We start from the raw sequence: 25363 nt of genomic DNA on the forward strand, positions 1-25363 counted from the left end.
ATGGTTTAGGTGTTGGTTTTAAAGAACAACACTTGGTCAGAGGGTCGATTTAAGACAGGGAAGACGACGACTGGTATCGGTTATAAGGAATAAGACTGCGTAAGAGCGTAAGATGTTCGGTTGAAGGAAGACGGCAACGGGTTTAGGTCTTGAGGATGACGAGTTTTCAGCATCCCGGCGCCCTCACGCCGTAGTTATGTTCGTCTCTCTAACAATTTCAAACCACATGTTGACTGTACAAAGAGAGAAAATAAAAGTCTGGATGTCCTGTATGCCAATGTGAAGGGCGGACACAGCTAGCTCTTCTTCGCTCCCTTGAGACCACCAACCGGCTGCTAGCGGAACAGCAGGTAGTCAATATAAGGACTGTGACAATTTGGTATAGAGGAGGCGCTGCAGGAGTGTTACGATCCGAGCAATCGGCGGGGGAAAAAACCTTTCTAAAAAGTTTCATTGAGTAGTTTCGATAGGATGGAACACTGATTTCTTTTTGGAAGAAGAAAACAGTTTCAAACGTCTGATTTGGGGAAGGACTGGTTCAGGTGTTGGGGTTAGGAAAAATAAAAGGAAGAGTGATTCCTGGTCTAGGTTTTATCATTTTAGACAAGAAGACAATTTAGGTTTTAGGGAAAAAGAAGACTGGGGCGAAGTGTGTGTGTGGCGGGACGGCGTTCTCACCATCACAAAATTGATCATCTCCTTTCTTCGCTGAGATCTTTGAGTCCCGTGGCACTTTTTTTTTTTTTTTTTTTCCCCAAGCAGCTGCACTTTGAAACAGATTAAAAGGCAGCAGCAAACAATATGGCGGAGCCGGCCTCAGATGTTTGGATGCTCCCCATGGGGCTGATCTCACCCTGGTGAAAAGGAAACCGCCGTGCTTCGTAATGAACACGCTTGTCCTGCCGGGGGGAGGAAGGAAGAGAGAGAGAGGAAAAAAAAAAAAAGAAAATCAAGAGAATTCATGGTGATGGTTAGCTTCACACTGGAGTTGTGCTCTGTTCCGGCTTCAAGCAGGGCTGACCAGACAACAATTTCAACCTCCTCCTCCTCCCTCGTTCATTTTAAACGCTAACGTCAACAAAGTGAGATTTCGGGCTCTTCGCTATTGCGCTGATGAATGGCCAACAGTCCGCTTCCCTAAAGACATCCAGAAAACTTGAGGAAATTCTTTTCTCTGCGCTGTATCCGCTTGTTCTGCCCGCGCGCTAAAGGCAGCGCTTTAGCTTAGCATCACACAGATGGTTCGATCCCCCATCAGTCTTTTTTTTCTCTGAAATAAACATTTAAATTAGCGATGGACCGATTATCGGCCGGGCCCATTATTGGCACGGGTATTTGGCTTTTTGACGAATATCGGCCTTTTTTTAAAAACTCTGCTGGCCGATAATAAATCAATTTAAAACTATGGAACTCAAAAAAAAGATGTGAAAGTTGACCATTTCTGTCATTTTGAAATTTACTGTAGAAAACTACATGGAGCTGTTTTCAAGTTTTCATTTACCTTTTTAAGACAAGCTGACAATCCCGGGTGCTCCCTGAACTTTTTGCTCGAATTTTTATAACAGAGATTTAGATTGTCCAAAAAATTCATGAAGTAATCATTTAAAAAGAATCAACATTATGCAAACCTGACACATTTTGTTCAATAAACACGTTTAAAGATGTTGCCACAAAGTTAACAAGACATTTTTCTTACGATTTTGACGCCAATATTTTCCTTTTGACCGAAAATGAATACCGGCTCCGAATATCGGTCGTCGGCCTCCTTGACCACTAATAATCGGTATCGGCCCTGAAAAAAGTATATCGGTCTATCTCTAATTTGACCTTTTGCCTAAAATCACTGCATGAACCTTCCTTGCCAAGCTTGCACCAGGCAACAAGCAATATTTAAAAGACGGGCTCAGGCATCCGTTTTTTGGGGAGCAAAAAGACCGATTCAGGTTTTAGGGAAGGCGCCAGACAAAAAAAAAAAAGAGAGATGATCAATTTTCCGAGAGGGGATGCCCACCCTTCTCCAAAGCCGGATCGCCCTGACCCCACACCGCCTTCGCCCACTTCTTCCTACCAACCTTCGCAGCGCCGCGCCGTAATTATTTAGTTAAAAAAAAAAAAAAAAAGACGACGATCACCACTCAGAGTAATTTCTCTCCGCTCTGTGTTATGAGAAGCTCATTAAAACAAGCTCGGAACAAACAAAGCTTTTTCCCTGCGAGCCCCCCCCCCCCCCCCCCCTCCCCTCTTTTCAGACTCATCTCGTAATTTCCCTCTATTTTAATCATTGAAATCAATTAATCATCGGGCACTGGAAAAGATATTCCGCACCATCTTTCTGCCGTGTTTTTGTTTCGGCTGATGAGATTGTCAAGAGAGCTGCGGAGCAAAGTGGGCTCGCGTCGCCCGCTTGCCAAAGGGGAAATCAGCTCGGCGCAGCGGCGTCTCCTCGGAGCTCCGCGAATAATAAAACAATTAAAGTGGAGGAAAAGATTGTCTTTATACATCCGACGTCTTTCCAATGAGGCCGGGGGCATCTCATAATGAACATGTTTTGTCATGTAAAACCCACCCGGCGCATTCAAAGTCCCCGGACAACTTTTCCTACGGACGGGACTCACTTTTGGACTTTTTAAAAAAAAAAAAAAAATTTTTTATTCAGTCAAATAAAAACAACGCGTCAACTTGTCGTCTTGCCTGGTTGAGTTGTTGGCTCAAGCCTAGACTGACGAAGACGGATTTAGGTGGCGACTTTAGCATTCTCAGACGCTTTTCCCGTGCCACCTTGTCCCCGCAAACATTGTCCTACCAAACCAAACAAGAGCTGTCCCTAACTGGTTTTAAGTTCAACGTCTAAGGCGCGGATGGACTTGAGCTAGCCCAAGTGGCACATTCCGAAGCCGCCACCCTCCGCGCTAATAAAAGTGTACGGAACGTCCCCGTAAGTAACGCGAGGCAGCCAGTCGATGAGCGAACCCCACCCCCCACCCCCCCTTAAAGTGCTTTAATCGTCGGATAATTAATTCCGCGACGCTATTCCCGGCTCCCCGTGTGCGTCGACGTACAAACACACAAACAGCCGCTAACGACGCGGCCTTAATGAAACGTTGTGAATCCTTAACGAGTCCCGAAGCCTGGTGATGAATTTCATAATTATTCGGCCCCCGCACGAGCGGCGCGGGAAAGCCATCAGTCAAGGCAAATGAGTTGGCATCCATTAAGGCTTTGCGATGTCTTGTCAGGACGTTGGCTTTATTAGCTCCTTACAAGCGTTGCCATAATTGAGGACATATTTCATTTGTCTCCCAGTTCACTTTACTAAATGACTGCTATTTTTTTTTTTTTTTTTTTTTTGGGGGGCTTTAATATTTATTTACAACGACAGGCCCCCGAGCTGCTTCCTCAAAGCGCTGAGCCAAACTCAGCTAACTTTAGCCGTTTAGCGAGAAAGGCGTAAAACACAGTCGGTGAAAATGGACGGACACAAGCACATTGAATCGGCAACATTTTGCTTTTATCGGGAACGTTTGCCGCTTAGCCCAAACAACAAATCCATCCGATCATTCGATCGACTAATCCACACTGGTAAGCATTTAGAAAAAAGGTGGTTAGCATGACGAAACGGTGTACCACGTGGTTAGCATGAAGAAAAGTTCGTATGACGAGATTCGCAGTAAGAAAATCCGCGAACTCTACGACATCTTGAAGAAACGTTGCGGGCTTTGGCTAGCATGAGGAAACTTCGTAAAACTTTGAATGACGCGGTTAGCATGCAGAGACTTTGTGAAGAGGCTTCGCGCGGGCTAGCGTCGCCGTCCCGTTCCGCCTGCGTCGCCGCCACCATTTTCTAGCAGTCTCGACCGCTCGCGCTCCCGGTTGGATGCTAATAAATAAAAAATAAAAAAAAATTCAAACTCCAGGCAGGCCAACAAAGAAATAAGGATAGAAAAGAAAGAGCGAGAGAAAATGTCAGCCTTCCTTATCATCATTGAGACTTGATTGCTGTGGGATTAGAATGCAATCAGCATGGCGTCACTATGGCGACCACTGCTTTTAACTCTTTATCATTGCCGCACATCTTAATTTAACTTGGAACACTTGGGATCACTTTAGATGGGAAATTGACCAAAAAAAAAATGAAGAAGGAAGGAGAGAGGAAGGCAGTGTTGAGGGGGGGGAGGGGGGGGGATGTATGGGTGAAGACAGACATTCTTGTTCTTTGTGTTGTATTTCAATTTAATTTGTCTTTCAGGCTGAGAAAATCAATTTATCAAGACGTGTGTGGGAAAGTGGAGGGGGAAGACTAATCTTGTCAAAATGAATGCTTGACACATTATTTGGACATCTGTGTTAGTCTTCGCTGACCCCCCCCCCCCATACACACACACATGAGCGTTCTTTTGGTTTATTCCATGTTGAAGGGGAGGCCCTTATAAGTCTCACATTAATAAACAACCCAAGCTTCAGGTATTTGTGCTATGAATTTTTTTTTTTGGTATAAATGAATCAAATCTGTTCTTGTCCTTTTAAAAGCACTTTCAAGTGTTAAGAAAAAGCGCAATGCAATTTCCCCTCATGTTTCAAATTATTCTTGGAACGGTTTGACTGTCGTAAAATTAAAACTTATGACAACTTTTTTTTTTTTTTGCATAACATTTAGACTTTAGTCTTGTTTTGATTTCATTTAGTAAAATTGCCGCTATATTCTGGTGAATTCTCCTCTTTAAAATTACAAATTATTCCCGTAAAATATCATTTTTTTCTTTCAATAATCACACATTTATTCTTGTAAAATGTATGAGTTTTTTTTTTCTTGTAAAATATTGTCCTCAGATTTTGAATTTATTCCTGTAATATTACCACCTTTTCCCTCTCAATATTTCCTAATTTTGTTTTTAAAAATACAGCTTTTTTCACAACTACTTGGACTTCTGCCACGGAAGGAGGAAGTTTGTTTCGGGCGTAGGCGGAAGTTGCACCTACAGTAAACACACTGGCTCATCCAATCACAAATCTAACAGCAGCTGTGTTACATTTGTGATTGGCAGTCAGTGGGAGTGGAAAGATAAAATGGGGGCGGCCATGTCTGATGTGGCGCAGTTTTGCCTCATGATTGTTTTGCCAAACTAGGACTAAACACAACATGAAAACACAGTGGGAGAATCAGGCCGCGCGTGGTCTGGTCGGTGTCAGACACGCCCAGTCCAACACAGAACCAGTTTATGACACCATGCCTAGTAATCTGCCATCGCAAACTTCGTGAACAATTTAAAAAAAAAAAGTTGTGTAGTCTGGAAACTCGGGTTTGGTGGAGCAAAATAACTGATGACATAGACAAACCTGATCATTTGTTGTCGCTTATTACTAGTGATGTAACGATTAATCAAAAATGGATTTTAAACCAATTCGCCCCGGTTAATCGATTTGATGAATCGAAAAATCGAGTTGTAAATCCATGTAGAAAATGATGTCTTGAAACATTTTTTTTTTTTCATTCCAGATGGATAGCACATTCCAATGATGCTTTTGCGCCGAACATTGCGTATTGCGGATGGCTGCACAACCACACTAGTGCACAGAGACAAGCATGGTAGCAATTTAGCAAAAAAAAAATGGAATCGAAAATCAGGAACTGAAAATCTTATCAGGGCTTGAGTGAATCGTTACATCCCCACTTATTACTGTTCACTGATAAATGGTGCTTGCCGAACTGCTGTATAGCAGCAATAGCGCACTGTGATTATCTACGAATCACAGTTGTAATGGATTTATTTCCGACTGTGGATTATTTCTTATTGTTCTCTTTCTTTCTGTTCCGTTGTTCGTTCACCTACGCAAAGGGGAAGCCATCCCAGTTGTGGTCATCCAACGTTTCCACCACGTTAGCTTAGCTCCAAACAAACCATCTCTAGCCGGCGAACGGAGAGACGCTCCCGAGTCGGCCGTCGGCAGGAATCCATAATCCATGGCCGCAACTTAATGGCTGTTTTAATGAAAGCGAGCGTTTGGGGAGATAAGAGCGACGGCCCACTGTACGCCAATGTGCCAAATGGAAATAAGTGCAAGTGGCAAGGTCACTAATCAATAGCCAGTTAATTAATGAGGACTGCACCGGAGTATGGATTTGCAAATGCCGGCCTTTTTTTTTTTGCTTCAATCGTTGAACGACGTCAGCGCGAGAAAAAAAACCAAAAAAAAAACACACACACTCCAACACAGCGTCACCTTGAATGTCTTATTTCAGCCAAAGCAGGAAATATTTAGCGTCAACGATCAGCTTGTCTAAGCGACATCAGAGGCTTTGTGAGAGGACGGAAAAGTCTGTCCAAATACAGTGGGAACTGGAAATTGAAAGTTGAATTTTTGTTGTCTTTGCACACGTCTCGAGTACAGAGCGAGGAAATTCGTTTTACAGTTTCCGCCCGCTCAAGGAACATTGAGGCCATTGTAGAAAAAAAATAATGATGATTTTGATTGATATTGAAATCACGATTATTGAAAACGATTATTTATCGATTTCTAAACGCATACATTCAACTGCTTTTGTAAAAACGACAACAACAAGGAATCATTTTTGTAAAAACAACAATTTTGAGTCCGACCAAGCTAACGTACGTGTTTCTGTGGCAATTGTTATCAAACATGTGTCGCAGGTTTAAAAAAAAATACATTGGGAAAGAAAAAAAAAAAATAAAAAGTTAGCGTGAGACTATGGAGTTGGGTCCGGCGAAAGGAAGAACGTAACAAAAAAAAAAAAAAAAGGGGGTAAAAATTAAGTCGTGATTACAATTGCAGGACATGACACTTAGCTGATTTGAATCCAAATTTGACAAAGGCCGTCAATGGCGTCGATGGCGGCTCGCTCGCCAGATCCCCAATCAAAAGTTCGCCGTGTATAATTTGACGCAATCACATTTCTCCACAGTCATCCAGTGCAATCAGGTAATCAGAGGGAAGCATTAACAAGACAAATGGAGTTGGAAAAAGAAAGTGGGTGCGCTCTGTTTGCGGGAACTTCCCACCGAGAAGGCCCCCCCCCGCATCCCCCCCCCCCGCCCCTCCGCCTGATTACCCCCATCACCCTCATACGGCGCCGCCCCACCGCCGCCATGTTGGCTGCTGATTGACTTGTGCGTAAAAAGGCGGCAGGTAGATTATTACTCTTAGGGGCCATTGGTGTCAAGTGATTAGTCTGCGCTGTTTTTGACAGAACCTCGTCACCTCGTTAAGAGCGTTTCGCCACCTCCACTCTGACATCTGATTGGCTCGCTAGCTTTCGGACGACGCGGCAACGCTTGCTAGGCTAAGTGGTGTCGTTTCGCCACTTGTCATATCGGCGTACATACCTCTTTTCATGAACAACGCAGACAGTTTTGTGTCCGGTGTTTTCCTAAACAGGAAAAACACGTACTGCGTGTGGTTTTAACCGGCATCTTACTCCTTTTTCAGAATCTTGATGATCTTTTTTGGCCACACACAGACTGTAACTTTTAGGATTTGTAAAAATGTTTCGATCATTTTACAAGTGGTGCGCAACGGAGATAGACCGATATGTTTTTTTTTTCCAGGGCCGATACCGATTACTAGTAGTCAAGGTGGCCGATAACTGATATTTTGTGCCGATATTAATTTTTCGTAAAAAAGATCATATTGCCATCAAAATAAATCTTAACTTTGTTGAAACGTCTTTAAGCATATTGAACAATTTTCCAGATTTGCTTAATGTAGGGTTTTTGTGTATTAGCATTACTACAATTTTTTGACAATATACATTCTTTCTCAAATTCTAACAAAAAGTTCAGGCAGCACCCAGGGTCGTAGTCGACAGTAAATGAAGTTCTCCAAACTTTCAAAATGACAGAAAATTTAACTTTCACATATCTTTGTTTTGATTTCGACACAGTTTTAAATTGATTAATTATCGGTCATCAGATGTTTTAAAAAGGCAGATGCCGATATTCGTCAAAACAGAATATCGGCGATAATCGGCCTGGCCGATAATCGGTGTACATGTTTTCGTAAAAACATCAAAGACCATTTTAGTGACTAAAAACGAGTAAGCCGTGTGATTTCGTAAAAACCAAAGACAACTTTCGAGTCTGAGCCGCACCCAAAGTGCACCTTTTCATGTACATCAAAGGCAATCAAGAGTCCGGAACAGGACGGGCAAGTTTTCCATCCTAAGTTCTCAGGAGGCTGCCTTCTCGGTTGTTAGAGGGCGTGCCCTCTCAATGCTCACTCTAGATTTTTTCTTTAATCGTCCCCCCCAAAAAAAAGTAAAACTAAGAAAAGGAGGCGGACGTGAGCACAACAAAGGAGGCGAGCAAAGCGTAATAGGCTCTCTGTTTGGCTGTGGGGCTCTTTACAGCCATTCTAATTAAGGCCATCCAGAAACAAAGGAGCTGGATTGAGGCACTTTCTCATCAGAGTCTCTCCATGAGCCTCTTTTGTCATGAACACACAGCCAATTACAAAGCTCCACAATGGGTGAGCAGGGAGGCAGCGGGCGCGCGTGTGTGTGTGTGTGTGTGTGTGTGTGTGTGTTGGAGGCTGCTGAGGGGCTGTCCAGAAGCCCCCCCCCCCCCCGTGTCAAGACTGCACACAAATCGAAAAACCTCAAAAAGGCTCCGGCGACTTTGCAGTAAACACTTAGCGAAAAAAAAAAAATCCCCCTGAGAAAACGTCACGTACGTTTGGTTCAAGTTCCCTTTGAAATGTTGCAAAAACATGCACGTTGGGTTCAAGGAGACTTGAACTTTTCAATACTTTACTTTAAAAAAAAAAAAACACGGAAGCTAGGCTAATCAAATATACATGTTTTTGTAAACATGACAGAATGAGTAGCAGAAGAATTAGAAAGTGAAAAGTTCCGTGGACACGTTTGCCGGTTTTTCGCTCGCTATGCTAACATTAACCACCAGAAGGCTGTATTTTCGCACTTGGATCATTTAAGATCGACTATCACTACATGCGCGTCCCCAAACTGAAAAAACACAAAATACGCACCACACGCAGTGATTTTTTTTTTTTTTTTTTTTAACCTGGCGAGACTGAAAAGCTCAAACATTTTAGATCACTCACCTCCAAGTCTCGCGAGTTCACGAGAACGCGTACGTTGCGGCCATTGGATACTCCAAATGGTCTTTCATGTTTCCGAAAAACACGTTCGGGCGATATCCTAAATTATACACGTGAAAAAAGTTTTTCAGATATTGTAAATAGTCTGTCACGTTTACGAAAACGTGTACACGATCGTCCGATGGGCTACTTTGTCTACTAAAACGCGTACATTGTGCTGGCGACATTGTCTCAATTGACAAAACCATCGGAAGCGCGTTACGCGTTAACCCTGAAAAAACGGGACTCAGCAAAATTGTAAATTGATGTTGATTCGACGACGACGGAGACGCTGGAGGCGGTGGTCGAAAAACTAACATGAAATCCGGCAGCCATGCGCTGTTGACGACACAATTAGCGGCCAAAGTCAACGCGCTGTTGGCGGCACCTTGATTCTGTAGCCCACTCGCCCCCCCCCCACCCCCCCCCCCCCCCCCCGGGCCCCCCCCAGCCCAGCCTCAAAAACAAGCTTGGAGCCAAAGTAAAGACAAGCCCTCCTTTCATTTCCTCTGCACCTCCAGGCCGTCGCCCCTGCGTGATCCACCCCAAAACGCTGTCGCACGGGCGGTCCGAGAAAACACAGATGGGCCCGATGCTCCCCGTTGATGTTGGGGAGAAAAAAAAAAAAAAATCTTCTCGTCGTCGCCGCCGTCGTGTGAAATCTGACAACTGAGCGAGGGCAAAGTGGTTAGAAACGTTTGCAGGCCCAAAGTGTTGACTTTTTTTTTTTTTTTTTTTTTCTGCAATATTACAAAAACGTTTTTTTTTTTTGCAAATACAACTATTATGATTTAAAAGTAAACTTTTTTTATACTATTATTATTCTCAGAGTTTTGCCTTTTTTTCTTTTTTCTTGTACTACTATGACTCTTTTGTTGTGATTTTCTTTCCGGGTAAAACTGATTTTTTTTTTCTTTCCCAACATATGTGATCCGAAAAAAAATCTTTGAAAAATACATTTCCGTAACTGGTCATTATATTTTTACGTTAGATTCCCTTGCAAAAACGTCTTGTTATATTAGCATTCCTGCCATTCAATTTGTACTTTTATTCTCATTTTTTACAAAAGCACATTTGAACTTGAATGAATGATGCTCTCATTGTAAAACTCTTAACGTGACCGTTGAGCATCAAAGCAGCAAAACCCTTCTCTAAATTGGCCATTCGCGTGCGAATGTTTCATGCTGACAATTTACGCTTCGACGAGCCTAATGCACGCTGCTGCGTGTTTTCGTAAACGTCAAAATGACTTTAAAATTTCTGACAGGCGACCCTAACGGATTTATGTATCACCAAATGCGTCCTATTGTGCATCATCTTGCACCTGGGCAAAGGCAATAAGTAATTGTGGCCGCATCTCCGAGCATGAAGGCTAACTAGCCGCAGGCAAGCGTAGCTTCATCAATCTCGTCGAAGTGGCGTGGCGGGACGGCGACGGCGGCAGCGGCTGCGCGGCGGGAGGATGGCTGCCCTGACAGTCGCGGTCAGGCGGCTCAATCTGTCAATCGGACATCAGATTTACCAACGCAAAGCTCGGCTGCGTTTGTGAAATATATTTGTGTACAGTCACCGTATGCCTTTACAATGAAAAGTGACAGCAGCGAGACAACTTGAACTCTTACACATAGTTTTGATATTTGAGTGCAATAAAAAAAATAAAAAAAGTCATTCTTTCACCCTGAAAGTTGAAATGAATATAAAAAATATTCATATAATTAGAGACTCAAACTGCTAACAAAAAACAAAACAAAAACAAAAAAACAAAACAAAAAAAAAATCAAAAACTTAAAATTGTCCTTGACGTTGATTAAAAAGACGTAAATTAGGGTCGTCTGAGACTCAAATTAATTTTATGTTTGTGAAAACACTCAGGTTAAGTTCATGAGAGACTAGGACAGCGGAAAGTTACAATCGTCTTTGATGTTTACGAAAAACACGTACGTCGGGTTCATCAGAGACTCAGGATTGTGCTCACTGTTTGCGAAACATTGGCGACTTAAATTGTTTTTGATATTTGACGAAAACACGTATTAGGTTCGTCAGGGACTTTAAATGGTCAAAAAAATGAAACCCGAACTTGCCTTTCAATTGGAATTTCCGTACATTTAAAAGCCAATTTTGAGTTTCCAAATTCCGAACCGCAAAAACACATGAACTGTATTGGAGTGGTGATGCGTTTGTGGAGATTGGGAAATATTAACGCTAGCTACAAAATAAGAGAACTCAAGTGTAAATCTTGCTCATCTTTTGACCATACGTCTTCTTCCTGTTTGCGGACAAGAGAGTAGCGACTCATTAGAGCTGGACGGGGACAAAAACAAGACTTTCTTTCATTAATAAGGAAACACGAGACGGCGGCTAATGTGGTAAAAATGTGCGGCGTTAGGCGGAGAAAGAGGCAGGCCTTTGTTGGCCGCTTCCTGGCTGACAGGAAGTGAGAGACGCGCTCACGTTTTTGATCACGGCCCGCTGACGGACGAAAATGGGGGATCACAGAAGATCATAGTGGGGCTCGATGACAACAGGCCAATTTGGACGTCCCGGCGCTTCTTCTTGCGGGCCAAAATCTGTCTGAGAATCCTGGGAACGCTGCAAAGCCGCACGTGCGTTCCCACTGGCCCAAAAACAGCATAGACGAGAGTAAATGAGAATTTGGACAAAAAAAAAACAACAACAAAAAACAATTTTATTCTTGTAAAATTGACCACTTTTTTCCTGTTGAAATGAAATGAAAATATGAATATTCTTTTAATATTCAGACATTTCTTTCGTAAATATAACTTCAAATTTCTATTTTAAAATTAAAAAAAAATCGAATTTGAAAAAGTTTTGAGGATTTTAACAGGATTTTATTCTTGTTACATTCACAAATGTTTTATTTCATAAAATTAACTCTTTAAAAAACATTACAACTTTTTTATCGTGCAAAAAATAGTTTTTTTTGACTCAAAATTGAAAGAAATCTGACCTTATTCAAATATTACAGCTAATTCATGCAATAAAATTCCATTCTAGCTAAATATTTTTACGCCAAAGAAAATGTGTTGAATGTCACAATATTACATTTTGCCAGAATAATGATGATTTTCATGAACTCTGACTTCATTCCCCCCCACCCAACCACCCCCCATAAGAATTCAATACATTATTCTCACACTACTGACTGTATAAATACAATTTTACTCTGGTAACATTACAAGTTTTTTTTCAAATAAATAAATAAAATAAGTAATTTAAAAAATATTTGATATTATAATATATATATATATATATATATATATATATATATATATATATATATATATATATATATATATATATATATATATATATATATATATATATATATATTTTTTTTTTTTTTTTTTTTTTTTTAAATTCTGAAAATAATAGTGACACTTTTTTTTTTCCTGCAATAAACTTTATTGTCGTTAGATTCCCCCCAAAAATGCAACTTCAATCTTATACTACACCTTTGTTCTCCTTGAAAGCAATGAGACTTTATTCTTGAAACATGAACAATTTCTTTCGGGTAATTTCTGATGCCGTGCGACCCTGGTCCCGGGCGACCAGAAAAAACAAGACATTCCACAGTGTCCGTTTCAGCTGCAGATTAACCGGCCGAAAGCAAAACAACGGACGGCGCGCTAACAAAAGCGTTCTCGCCCGCCCGCCCGCTCATGACTTTAGGCAGGCACATCTGCAAGTCATCCACAGCGGGCGGGTCAGGTGGGACGGGCCGGCCCGCTCGCTACACTTTGCAGCACTAATGCATTGCAAACACGCCGTGGCCTTTGAGGTGCGCGGCTAGTGTTTCCCCCGACGTTATTGAATTAAACAATCAAAAGCCGGCTCCGTGTTTTGCTTTGCTTTTCATTATGGGACGTTACCTTGCCGACGCACAATTCCTCCTCCTCCTCCTCTTTTGCTTTTTCTGGCCGATTAGGACGTCATCATGGCAAGGACGTTCTTCCTATATAAAATGGATCGTCTAAGGAGGAAGAGAAAGTCTGTTTATTTAGATTCTAGAAAAAACAACATTTCATATAACCCTGCCCCCCCCCAAAAACATTTAAATGACATAAATAAGATAATTTTCCATCCAACATTTTACTGTTTATTTTTGTAAAATTACTACATTTTTCAAAAGAAAAATGCTATTTGTTTTAATGTACATTTTTTATAGCTTTTTTCATGGGGAATTTTCCAAGAAAAATGTCTGTAAAAAATAGTTTTATCCAAGATATTTTAAAAATTATTTTGAAAAAATTCAAATTCAACTTTTTTAAAAGAAAAATTATGACTTCTAAGAAACTATATCACTGTTTTCTGACTTTATTTTCCTTATTTATATTGTATTACAACATTTTCTGAGAACAACAGTTTTTTTTCCAAGAAAGAAAACTTTTTTCCTCATATTTTATTTTAAATTTTTGTCAGAATTTGCCTTTTTCTCATCAAAAAAGTAACTATATTTACACCTTCACAATCTAATGAGATCCCTAAAATTGATAAAGCGGAAGCATGGAAATCCCTCAAGCCGATGGAGCAGGCTGCCAAATCAAAGATCAGCCTCCTTACAAAGAAATCTGCTTATGTGCATCACATATTTTGTATTGAGCGGTTTATTTTTCCGATTTATCTCAGAGGATTGGCTCTGTCACCAGAGAACACATCAAAAACCTAAAGGGAGGCGTGACAATGCTCTAAATTTATTGATGTCACAGAAAACTTGCCGGTTGTGTCGTCCTTTTGAACAAAAAGTGAGATTTTTTTTTTTGGAACAAAATTTGTAGTATTATGGAAAAAAATAATATTTTTTTTTTTCAACAAAAAAAGTTGATCAGAATTGCATTTTTTTCTTAAAAAGTCAATGATGAGAATGTATTCTGTTAAAAAAAAAAGCATATCTAGATTTAAGTGAAGTCAGATTTTTCAGAAAAAAAAGTCTAATAAGAATTGAAACAGTTTCCTTTAGAGCAAAAAAGACATGTCCACTTTATGCTTCATGTTTCAAGTGGGATTAAATTAAAATCAAATATAAAGACTGCAGTTACTCAAAACAACTTTGCAGATTCACGGGTAATTGGCCCTCCCAAGCACTCTCCCGCCCGCACGGAGGAAATACTGGGCTTTTGATGACGCACAGGTCGGATGTGTGCGGATGAGCGTTCATACTGCAGATGCATCGGATACATATCCGATTTATAACAGCATATGAAAGAATTTATAACAGATTTGAAAAAAAAAATCGGAAATGTACTGCTCACACTGCATGAAAATAATCTGATACGTATCGCATATGGGCAAAAAAAAAAAAAATGGAATTGAGCAGTGTGAACACACCCTTATATTTAAAAAAAGAAAAGAAAAAAAAAGTATGTTTTGAAATTCCTCGAATGCAACATGAGTTCCAAAGCTGACTTTTCACTCTCGAGTGTTCAGGCCAGTTTGTGACGACATAAATTAAAACCAAAATGTGGGTTTAAAAAAAACAAAAAAAAACCCCTCTCTTTCTGAAACTGTGAGGTCAAAGTAGAACTTGCCTTGTTTTTGTATGTTCACATAGAGGACTCACCAGGGAATTTCTGATAAAAATTAAAAAAAAAAAAAAACGTAGGAGGAAATCCAGAGTGGGGATATCGTAATGAGTTCCACCTGTTTCCTTGAAGCCGGCTCCAGTTTCCCTGTACAAACGCATGCAGATTAGCTATCAAAGACCCTCACCACCGACGCTGCCACGACCACTCAATGGGCCCTTTGTTGCCCGTTGTCAGGAGGGAGGGAAGGAGGGGGCGTGGAGCCCCGCACCAGAGGAGGAAACACAAACGTGCCACTTGGAAGCACACTTGCAGTACAGGCAGGACTCGGCCAGTCAGGCCCGAAGAGAAACAGGAAGTCAACCACTTTGGGTCCAAGAGGCCACGTTAAGGTCATGCTGGACACGGCCAGGGTCTGTCAAAAGACGAACTTGGCGGAGAGATTTTGTTCAATTGTGACCTAACTTGAAAATTCATCCCCGTTAGCCAGTATGACTCAGGAACATGACATTTGGCGGCCATGTGTGTCATGAGTAGACCCACAACAGTCTCAAGGAGCCACAGTGGAAAAGACGCAGGAAGTCTGAGAGTTTGATTTTGAAGTCCAGCGGGCCTTCAAAGACAAACTTGTTCAACGGCTTTGAGAATCCTGCCCCTGAAGCGACTTACACCTATCCAGACATGTTTATCATAACAGGACGTGCAAAAAAACTCTCAAGCATCCAAATGATGAAAGGCAAATGCAAATGTGTTGAAAAGAAAAGTTAAATACAACTGAATTTCCCAAAAGGCAGTGATTCTTTGAGAATCACTGTAACAACACAGAAGGGCGACATGAAACTTTTTTTTTTGGGGGGGGCCTATGTGAAGTTTAACGATCATGACACGGATTGGCCCCGTTCTCGCCACTGCGACAGCTTCCTGATGAGATGATTAGTAGAATCATTTAAGGTCGCCATGCACGGAGGAAGGGCGCAGGCGCTGTGCAGTGTCATGGAATGCATCTGCCCAAGAGTACGACGCCGAGTAGGAGGAGGGCGAGAGCAGGAGAGCCCATTCGGCATTCAGTCGCTAATTAGAAAAATTAGATCTATGAAAGGCGGCGAGTGATCAAGGCCTTCAGCCTGCGCCTGTGTCGCGCTGCCGCGGCACAAAGAGAAGGCAACAATGAGGCGGGATGGAGGAGAAGGGACGGCGGTGGGGGGGAGAGCAGATAAATAATTTAATCCATTATCTACTCTGCAAAGCTCATCAGCACCGACACACAATGGATTCAATTGCTGATTCTCCGCCAGCCTCCAGCAGGACGAGAAAGGGGGAGGTGGGGAGGGGCGGGGGGCAGAATCGCGGAGGAGCCGCAGCAGTGTTGGGTGTCTTCTTCCGCCAAGGTCAAACGACAATAGAGCAATCTAATTAAGAGTTTCCCCGCATGGGGTCAGCCTCGCCACACAGGCTCGTATTGTCCATTAGCTATTACATCATGTCCCGCCTGTCAGTGAAAGAAAAATGCTTATTAAATGCCCCCCCCCCCCTCCCCCCAACCTCCACCCACTTTTCCCCCTCTGCCGCTTTAATTGATAAGAGTGTTTCTATAAAGTTGTCCGGTTTGAATATGCAAATGTTTTTTTTTTTTTTTGCAGTGGGTGGACACCCGTCATGACCCGGTAAAGCAAAGCATAACTTTGCGTCAAAAAAAAACAAAACTTCTGTTCACAGTAATTTTGGGATAGGCTCCAGCTCACCTTCAAACAAGTGATGTTGCTCAGGAGGTAGCTAGGCAACGTGCTACCTAGCATGATCGGTAGGTGAGTTACCAAGCTGGTAGCTACTCTCATTTGTGATGCAACATTAGCAACCTAGCTAGTACCTACTCCCTTATGCTGCTATTAGATTGTCCATATAAAACTTAGCAACCTAACTAGTAGCTACTCACCTTTGTCACTAGCACATTGCCTATCCTACCTACTTGGCAGCAAAGCTAGTAGCTACATACGGATGTTGCTAGCAGGCCATCGCCTGCCTACTTAGCAACCTAGCTGGCACTTACTTAGCTGGTGCATTTGAAAAGTCACTCTGGCGCCCTAACACGACTCTAAAAATGGGTGTGTTCAGAGCAGCAGAACGCGGTCCCCTCCTCTTAATTTCCAAACACACCCTATCATACAAACCAATCAACAGCTCATGCTTCAACTGTTTCTATTTGTGTTGCCTGATGCTTTGGACGCACCGCATCCCCAGTTGAAGCGGCACTGTTATATTGTGGCCCTCTGAATAACTGAACGGCACTTTTAAACAACACTCTTGAGTTTTCGAACCATCGGAGTGGAGCAGAGCGTGTTTGGAACTTATTTTCAAACGCAATGTAAATTACCTACGTACCATCTTAGCAACCGAGCTGTTAGCTATACCGACCTACCTATTACACTAATGCGTTGCATAGCTACCAATTTGGCAACGTAGCTGGTAGCTACTCACCTAAGTAGCTATGTAGGCAATCAAATAAAAAAAGTAGGTGAGTTGCTAGCATATAAGCTGCTTAATATGTACAGTGACTCGTGCTAGCAAGATAGGTTGTTGAGTAGCTGCCGGCTCAGTTGCGAAGTAACTTGGTGAGTAGCTACCAGGTGTTTGATAAATATGAACTAAGTGATATTGGATGTGAATCACTTGAACAACGAAAATGGGAAATATGACGTTAGCAGCTAATCAAATGATTAGTCTACTGATGCTAGCATTTAGCTCAGTACTGCCTAAGTGCAGCCTTAGCATAGCCAACCATTAATCCTATTGGGGGGGGGGCCTTTAATGTGCATCAGACCAGAAGGCAAGTATCCATTAAGGGATGAATTTGGCCCAGCTTTATGATGGCGTCCATCATCTTTTTTTCCCCCTCCCCAGCTCCATCCATCATCTGCACCAAGGCTTTCTTGGCCCACTGCCTCCGACACGCTGGCTTCCATTTTACCTCCCGTTCGGGCACATTTGCATAAAACACGATTCGTACACGCCACCCAGCGACCGGTCGGTGGTCCCCTTTGGCCGTGCGGGGGCCCGACAAGCTGTCTCGGATCTGCTCTGTTTGCTTTATGGAGCAAGAAGTGCTCGCAGTGTGAAGGCTGCACTTCAGAGGGGGGGGAAAAAAAAAAAACAGATTACGATTCTTTTTTCACTTTAAATGAGGCATTAAATTCCATGAAATACATTTTAAGGAGTATTTGATCGCACTCGTGCACACCATAATCTTTTATATTCACGCTGTTACCTAACATCAATAGTGGCACACTTCTGATTTCAAGATGAGCTATTCAAAAGCAGTTGAGTCCTTGATGTCAAAATTACACATCAGTCACTGGCGTGGGCATGCGAGTTGTGCTGGTTGGGTAAAATTATTTTTATTTTGAAAAATTTTAAATGTTATTTTAAGTGGTTTTCAATGAAATGTTTGCTAGTTTTACCATTTTCCCTCCATTTTTAATTTTTCTCCCACTTAACTCACTCAATGCCAAAAAATGTTTGGCAAATCTGGTGTATGTATAATCAAATAACACAATATTCTGTGGGGCTTTTAAAATCAGTCAAAATCAGCTCAAAAATGTCTGGCATTCTAGGAGTTGTCTTTTCTGAAAAGGGCCTGCAGAGAATGAGTTTAAAAAAAGAAGACTATCTGGCAAATTGGACCTATATTCATGAACACAGCTAAAAAGTCTTAAGAATCAAATGTCACAAAATGCCCCTGGTACGAAAGTGCGGCTTAAAGTGATCCGGATAGCGTCTCCGTTGATAAAAAAGAAAAAAAAGAAAAAGTCCTTAAAGTGAGATAAAGCGTAATGGAGCCATTGTGCTCATGTTGAAGAGCCTCGTCATTATTTTACATTTTTTCAAAGTGTCTGGTCACAGAACATTCTCCCAATTCTACGCCGGCGGTATCATTACACGCAGAGCGGCGGAACAAATTGTCCGAGACCAAGTGAGAGTATTTATGTCCAAGTGAGTCTAATGGCGTCATTTGTGGCGCGGATGCTAATGCGCTATTAGTGTGTTCCATTGGGCTGAGCTCAGGTGCATTCGGGGGAACTTGCTGAACCTTCTCAGACCAGAGTGAAGAGCAAGACTTCAAAGGCGGAGGCATGGCGACCTCTAGTGGCGAATAACAAAATTACTTCTTTTTTTTTTTATTTTTACAAAATGCACCTTATATGAACATGTGAGATTGATATTCAAACACACATGACCACATTAGTTGTTCATGACCATTAAATGTACTGAAAATATATATGTTTTTTTATCTGAAACACAAATGTCTTCAGTATTCAACCAAAACAAAGGACTTCAGCTTGCCGTTCCAATACTTTTGAAGTGGGCTGTAGCCACTTAGTGACAGACATGCATGAAAGAAATTAGGGGGGGGGAAAAGGAAGAAGAAAAAAAAAAAAAAAAAAGACTACTTTGGACATAATTTAATGAAAGCAAAAAGCAGCGTGTTGTTGACTGAAGAGGCCTTGAAAGCAAGATTGAATTGGTTGGAAATGTGTTCCTAATTAACCTTCAAGCTCATCAGCCCCAATCAATAGAGTTTTTCCCTCTAATTGAGACAGAGTAATTATCAGACTGTATTCATCTGCTTAATGAAACAATGTTCCAATACGCCTGCGGCAAAAAGCTTAATTGAGTTCCATTTTTTTCCCCCCTCGTCCTTCCCTGAGACAGGCCAGACTTTCCTTTTTTCTTTTTTTTGTGACCGCGGCCTCAAAGCGGCGAACGGGCGCCACGGACTGCTGGAGCGTGAAACTCACCTCGCGGACGCCTCGCTGGCAGATTTTAGTGGCTCATCCTTCCTGCGAGAGGCATTTTGAGGGTTCGAGCGCGTCAAGTGCACCCTGATGACTGACATGCACACATTATTGTGTGACACTGTTGAGGCGTGAGGAGGGACAAAATGGCAAAGCGATATTAAGGGCGACACTGAAGTAAAAAAATAAATACATAAAAAAAAAAGATTGATGCTATGATGATGCGAGAATAGTCATATATCGCGGGGAAAAAAGTCGCAATCTTATATGTTTTGTTAAAAAGTTAAAATGTTACAAGAATCAAGTCGGATATTTCAAGAGAAGTGTTATTTTTGTATTTAGAAAAATATCGCTATCTTAGGAGAAACTTTTTTTTTTAATTTGTTTTTCTCCAAAGTACATTATATTTTGGGGGAATTTCACAACTTTTTTTTCTTTTTTCAACTACAAAATCGTTCAAATTATGTCACCTCTCAAAAACATACTTTTTTATGTCTTAAATACAAAAACTTCCGAAAATGAATATATCACCCTTATTCCAGTTAATTGACGCTTATTTCCTTGAAAAACGTTTTCTCAAAAATATACTTTTATATACATCTTCTTGGGGGTACTTTTTTCTCTGAAATATACTATGACTTCCAACCATCCGCCCAATTTTTTTTTGAACGTATGCCCCCCCTCAATTTCAATGTCTATGTGTATGTTTCCCCCCCATGGTGAGGCCCTAACACGTATCTGTCCAAAGCAGGGTAATAAGACCATCAAAGACAACTTTTGAAGGTAGGTGTTTATGTTTTGAAATGGAAGCGGACGTGATGAAATACAAAAAAAAAAACCCCAAAAGTGATTGTTTTGAGTGCCAAAAGGAGAAAAAATGCGCAAATATTAATGATCCTCATAAAAAGGCACAATCAGTTGTACGACCCTGTACTTACCAGTTGCGTCGTCACGCTCCAAAATCGATCTAAGATGAACGCCGCTGATGGCGTCTTGAAACGGAGACAAAAGTATTGGGACAAAGACCACCTTAGTAAATTCAAGCATTACAGGTGCCACGTGCGGGCTCAAATTCAGCTTTACAGATGCCATGTCTGTAACCGACGCATTGCTTGAGAGCTCTGTCCCAATACTTTTGCCCACATGGTACGTATTTGTGCAGTTGACCATTCAGTTGTCTCTTTGAGCTTACGATACTGATATTTGGTCCGTTAAAAGCAGTTTGTCCACATTTCCTCTGCTGACTTTGAAGTCTCCGCTGTGCATTTAAACATGTAAACAAGCTCTAGCAAGGTAGCGTATAAAAACAAAAGCTCATTCGTTTGACGAGCTTGCCAGTTCCTCATCAGCCACTTGAAAGGTGCTAATCGACTCTAAAGTCGCTTTTGTTTCGTTTCACAGTCCAGTTTGACCCCCGTCATGAAAAAAAAAAAAAAACCCAACAACACTATTACCTGTAAACAGTCCTGGAATCCAGCATGTGCGTCTTGGTCCTCTCCAGCGTCGTTCAAGCGGCTTTGGGGTAGATCTTCTCGTAGAAGAAGCTTTGCGGCAGCAAGAGGAGCTCGCCGTCCTTCTCTCGGACGGCGTGCGCCCGCACGAACTGGAACTGCTCCAGCGCAAACTCGTAGAACTCGTTCTCGATCTTCCAGATCTTGGACTGCTGCAGTTTGCCGATGGTCTCCCGGGTGGGCGGCTTCTTCTCGGCGGTCTTGCGCAGGTGCGACTTCTTGCCTGGAAGACAACAAGGGTGTTGACGACCTCGCGCGGGGACTTCAGCTCTACAGATGCCACGTCCACGGCGGCGGTATCGGTTCAAGTGAACGTCCGCTTTACAGATGCCACGTAAGCCTCAGCGTGTCAGATGTCTTAAGACGTCTTGTTGTGGCATCAGCTCGGGTTCGCGTGGCAGTACCCGTCTTGTAGAGTGCGGTGGCGCCTTTGAAGAAGCGCGGCAGCGTGGCCTCCAGGATCATGACGAAGTCCTCCAGCTCCTCGGTCACGCCCACCAGCAGGTACTCGTTGACCAGGTTGTACTTGGCCTGCTCAAGCGCCCAGCGGCTGCCCACATTCCTAACATTTTGGGACACAATCACAGCCGATATATTGGTAGCGTGTTGAAGTCCTGGCTGTCGTTCAAACGACATTTTGCTTTGATTTGTAAGCAGAAACTTGATACAAGCGCTGTATGCTGGCAGTGAACTCATCTCACAACACGCAGCAATTTGACAGACAACAAATCTTCAAAATGTATCGCCACGCCCAGTTGAAGTTTACTGTCAACTTAAAGAGAATTACACGATGTGTATTTAAAACAAATGCACAGCGTTGCCTTATGACAGTTAGCTTAACTAGAACAAACATAAAGAAAATGTGTTTCTGTAAGAGGTGTACATTTGTGGAATAATGCTGTGTTCAAAGTAAAGTACAAAATGACTATAAATCAGCCGAAAGACGGTAAATTGTCCAAATGCCATTTTTGGGGGGGAATGTGTTAAACCGAGTGAGATGTAATGAAATATTAATTATGAGTATGAGAGTATAATCATACATAACTGCGCTAGTGTGTGCTTAGGTACTGCATATATGTAGGCATACATGAGTAGGTTTATAATGCCGATTTCCCTTTCTTTTCTTGTTGAGACATACTACATGAATGACCAATTACTGTATTACTTTGAAAAAAGTCAAAATACACAACGAACAAAGGGTAGGACTAGATAAGCTATTACTTCCGCCTACTGCCTTCTGAACATGTAAACTGTGCTTAATGATGACGAGCAGCTAACGACGCAAAACACCGTAGACACGCTAACAAAACTAGCATCAGGGTTGCTGTGTGCTAACTAGAGGTGATAACAACAATAATACATGTAAAATAAATATAATGAATAAATAATACTTGAGTAAGTCATTATCGCATTTTCTTTTTTTTTATACAGCAGAATATTATGGTGTGCCGTCATTTTGTGCTCACCAGCACTCTGACTGGTGTCCACAGAAGAAGGGGATCTGCAGCCAGAGTTTCTCGGGGGCGCAGTCAAAGCCGGCGGACGCTACGCACTCGTCAAAGGTCTGAAAAACGAAGACGAAGCGCGTGATGAGGCTTTCAAAGCGTTTTCACGGGCGTTTCTCAAGAGCACCTTCTTGTCGCCTTGCTTCCTTCGCCGCAGGCCGGGCCGGTAGTCGTCGCCGAAGCGCAGGAAGTAGTAGTAGGACACCAGGCGCTCGATGGGGTCTCGCACCACGTTGATGTACAGGGGCTTCCCCTTGACGCCGTACCTAAACGCAAAGAGCTTTACTAGCATGCCAAGTGTTCGCACAAGTATGTGAGACGGCAGCGGCTCTCACTTGGAGAAGTCCAGATAGGCCACGTGGCCGTGGTAGAAGCCGGGCTTCATCCCTCGCCAGGATGTGACGTTGTGAACAAAACGCATCTGCATTCAAAAGACAAAGTCCAACTTTTGTTTTGGCTTTTTTTGTTATCTCTTCTGTCCCCTCCCAAATTGAGGATCAGAAAGTTTTATTAATGCTTTTGTTGTTGTTATTATTATTATTTTTTTTTTTACAAAGGCGATAGTTTAAAGAGACGCCTGAAAAGCATCGGTTCTGACCTGGTCGTGCAGGGACATGACGGGGTTGTTCTTGGTGGTGTTGATGTGCAGCACGTGGAAGCGGTTCTTGGCGCACAGGTCGTATGCGATGTTGGTGAAGGACGTGCTGGCCGTCTTGGGCACCCGGTTGTAGATGATCACCATGTCATCGTCATCGTCGTCCTCCGACGAGAGGCCGCGGCGGCCGTCTTCGCCGTGACGCTGCTGCTGCTGCTCCACCACCTCGGAAAGCTCGTGTCTGGCCATGGCGCGCTCTGGTGGATAAACGCATAACGACGTATTGAAATTAAGTTAAATACAAAGGAACTGGACTTGGGCAGCGATTTCTTGACGTAACACACTTCATCGCTGTCTTTAAGTCTATTAAAGATGTTTACGTCATTAGGCCACTATAAGGACATTAAATAATTACTTATCCACGATGTAATCCTGGAGTGTGGGCGTCTACTTCCTAACAGACATTACATCACTGGACACTTGATTAGGTGCACTGGCACAGTCTAATAAGACCATTTTGAAACATTTGCAGTGATTGCAATTTGCAGGTAAAGGCATTTATTTAAGCAGAATACACACTGTAAAAAACATAACTTGTATTTTCTGAGCTAAAACCTTAAGAAGAAAAAGCTTAAGTTGAAACAACTTTAAAATGTTGACGTTTACGCAAAGCAAGTTTAAAGAATATTTCTATTCTTTCTGTGGAAGTAGATATTGAAGTTAAGACTGGGGGGAAAACCGTATTAATAGCCTGTGTTTGGTTTCGTGAAAACTAAAAACTTGATTTGACCCCAAAAAACAAAACAAAAAACCCCCCGGAAATTTTATCTATTAAAGGTCATTGCCGTGCAGCTCTAAATTCCAACTTTTCAAATAGCTTACCGACCTAGTTTGGCTCTGGACTCTTCCAGTCTTTGGATCTGGTTCTCGATGAAGAGCATAGTGACGGCGAAGGTCAGCACTGCCAAAAGATGCAACTTGGGCGGCATCATGACCCTGAAGAGCCCCATCAAGCATCCACGACAAGCATCACCACCACCCGGGGTGAGGAAGGGAAGCAGCCACCGATCCGGTCCGCTGCTGCCGTTAAAGACCTGCCGACCCACGAACCGTTGCTGCTGTCTGACGTCGACAACGTCTCATCAAACTAAAAGGATTCCGCCCCCACAATCAGAGATTAAAATCTGCGGCTTGGCGCCATTACTTGATGAACGTTCGATCGGGGTTGAACTTGTTAGCTTCTATGCTATATGCTACTCGTGTTAGCGTCAACTTCACAACTCAGCTCACATTTCTTTTGACAAACGGCAACTTTTGAACCTGGCCGGAAGCTCTTAGTGCACACAAGTTCCTTCATTAAATGTGAAGTTGATACGAATATGGAGCTCAAAAGCGAACGTATAATTGTTTTGGTGTTGTGGATCGACTGCTAGCTTGTTGCTGAAAGTCGCGATAGTGACGTCATTTCCACATAATTATTCTTCGTGTTCATATTAAGGTAGACGATATGGCTTTTGAGCCGCAGTGCGCCACACATTGGAGAAAACAAGTATGATCTGATACTTGTATTCTTTTACTCTAAATAAAAATAAATTTCAAGTTTCAAGATGTGAGGAAACGCGAGTGTGGTACAGTGGTGAGAAGTATAAGAAACACTTTGTTATTGCACTATATTTGATCTGATTTATTTTTTCAATGATATTTCTACTGTAGTTTACTCCCTACATAGATTTACTTTCTACTGATTACTGTGTCAATAGAATTATTAACAATTCAATTTCAATTTTTACTTGGGTATTGTACATTTCATACTCGCATGTACTTATTCTTTTACTTAAGTACAGAAATTGAAGCCGTTCTTACCTGTTTTTTCCCCCCACACAAGTATCTGTACTTATACTTAAGTACAGAGATTGAGTACTTTTGCCCTCTCTCGTGTGGTATTACAAGATCCTGAACTACCGTGTAAATTTGATGATTACAGGCGCGATGGCGTTTGTTGCCACTAGATAGCGCCAGAACAGCATGAACAGGAACAACATTTTTAACTTCAGACAGTTACCGCATACAGTTCAATTGCAATGTCAGTTATGATAAATTTTCAGTTACATCATACAGTTAAAATACATTATCATCAGCTGTTTTTTTTTGTCATAGTCCTGGAATTGACTGCAGCAGCGATTGAAGTACACAAACAGTACATTGTCATTTGAACCGTAAAGTTACATTAATGGGCGACAACATTGAGTTACATCAGGACATTGACACATACATGACGCTGTCAGTTACGTCACACCGTAACGTTGCATTG

General features: G+C 42.1%; 1 protein-coding gene across 3 annotated transcripts in view; it reads right to left on the reverse strand.

The window, feature by feature from the left end:
• The window catches only part of hs2st1b (heparan sulfate 2-O-sulfotransferase 1b), a 27861-nt gene extending 3348 nt beyond the window's left edge, over positions 1 to 24513 (reverse strand). For 2 of the 3 annotated variants that reach the window (XR_015088917.1, XR_015088916.1), the window contains exons 1-9: positions 23939 to 24513; positions 23056 to 23309; positions 22793 to 22878; positions 22585 to 22723; positions 22419 to 22516; positions 21357 to 21514; positions 20896 to 21175; positions 13002 to 13102; positions 679 to 899 (exon numbers count right to left, since the gene is read on the reverse strand). Coding sequence is in view for 1 of the 3 variants with exons in the window: in XM_086046753.1 (XP_085902879.1) it covers positions 20949 to 21175; positions 21357 to 21514; positions 22419 to 22516; positions 22585 to 22723; positions 22793 to 22878; positions 23056 to 23309; positions 23939 to 24062 (1086 nt within the window). In the remaining 2 variants the exon portion in view is untranslated. Of the gene's footprint in view, positions 1 to 678; positions 900 to 13001; positions 13103 to 20212; positions 21176 to 21356; positions 21515 to 22418; positions 22517 to 22584; positions 22724 to 22792; positions 22879 to 23055; positions 23310 to 23938 lie in introns of those variants that run through there. The other variant, XM_086046753.1, reaches the window with a different exon arrangement.
• Between the last annotated feature and the right edge of the window lie 850 nt (positions 24514 to 25363).

This window comes from Filicampus tigris, chromosome 12, assembly GCF_054856515.1.
Source record: "Filicampus tigris isolate MCC_2025a chromosome 12, RoL_Ftig_1.0, whole genome shotgun sequence".
Lineage (NCBI taxonomy): Eukaryota > Metazoa > Chordata > Actinopteri > Syngnathiformes > Syngnathidae > Filicampus > Filicampus tigris.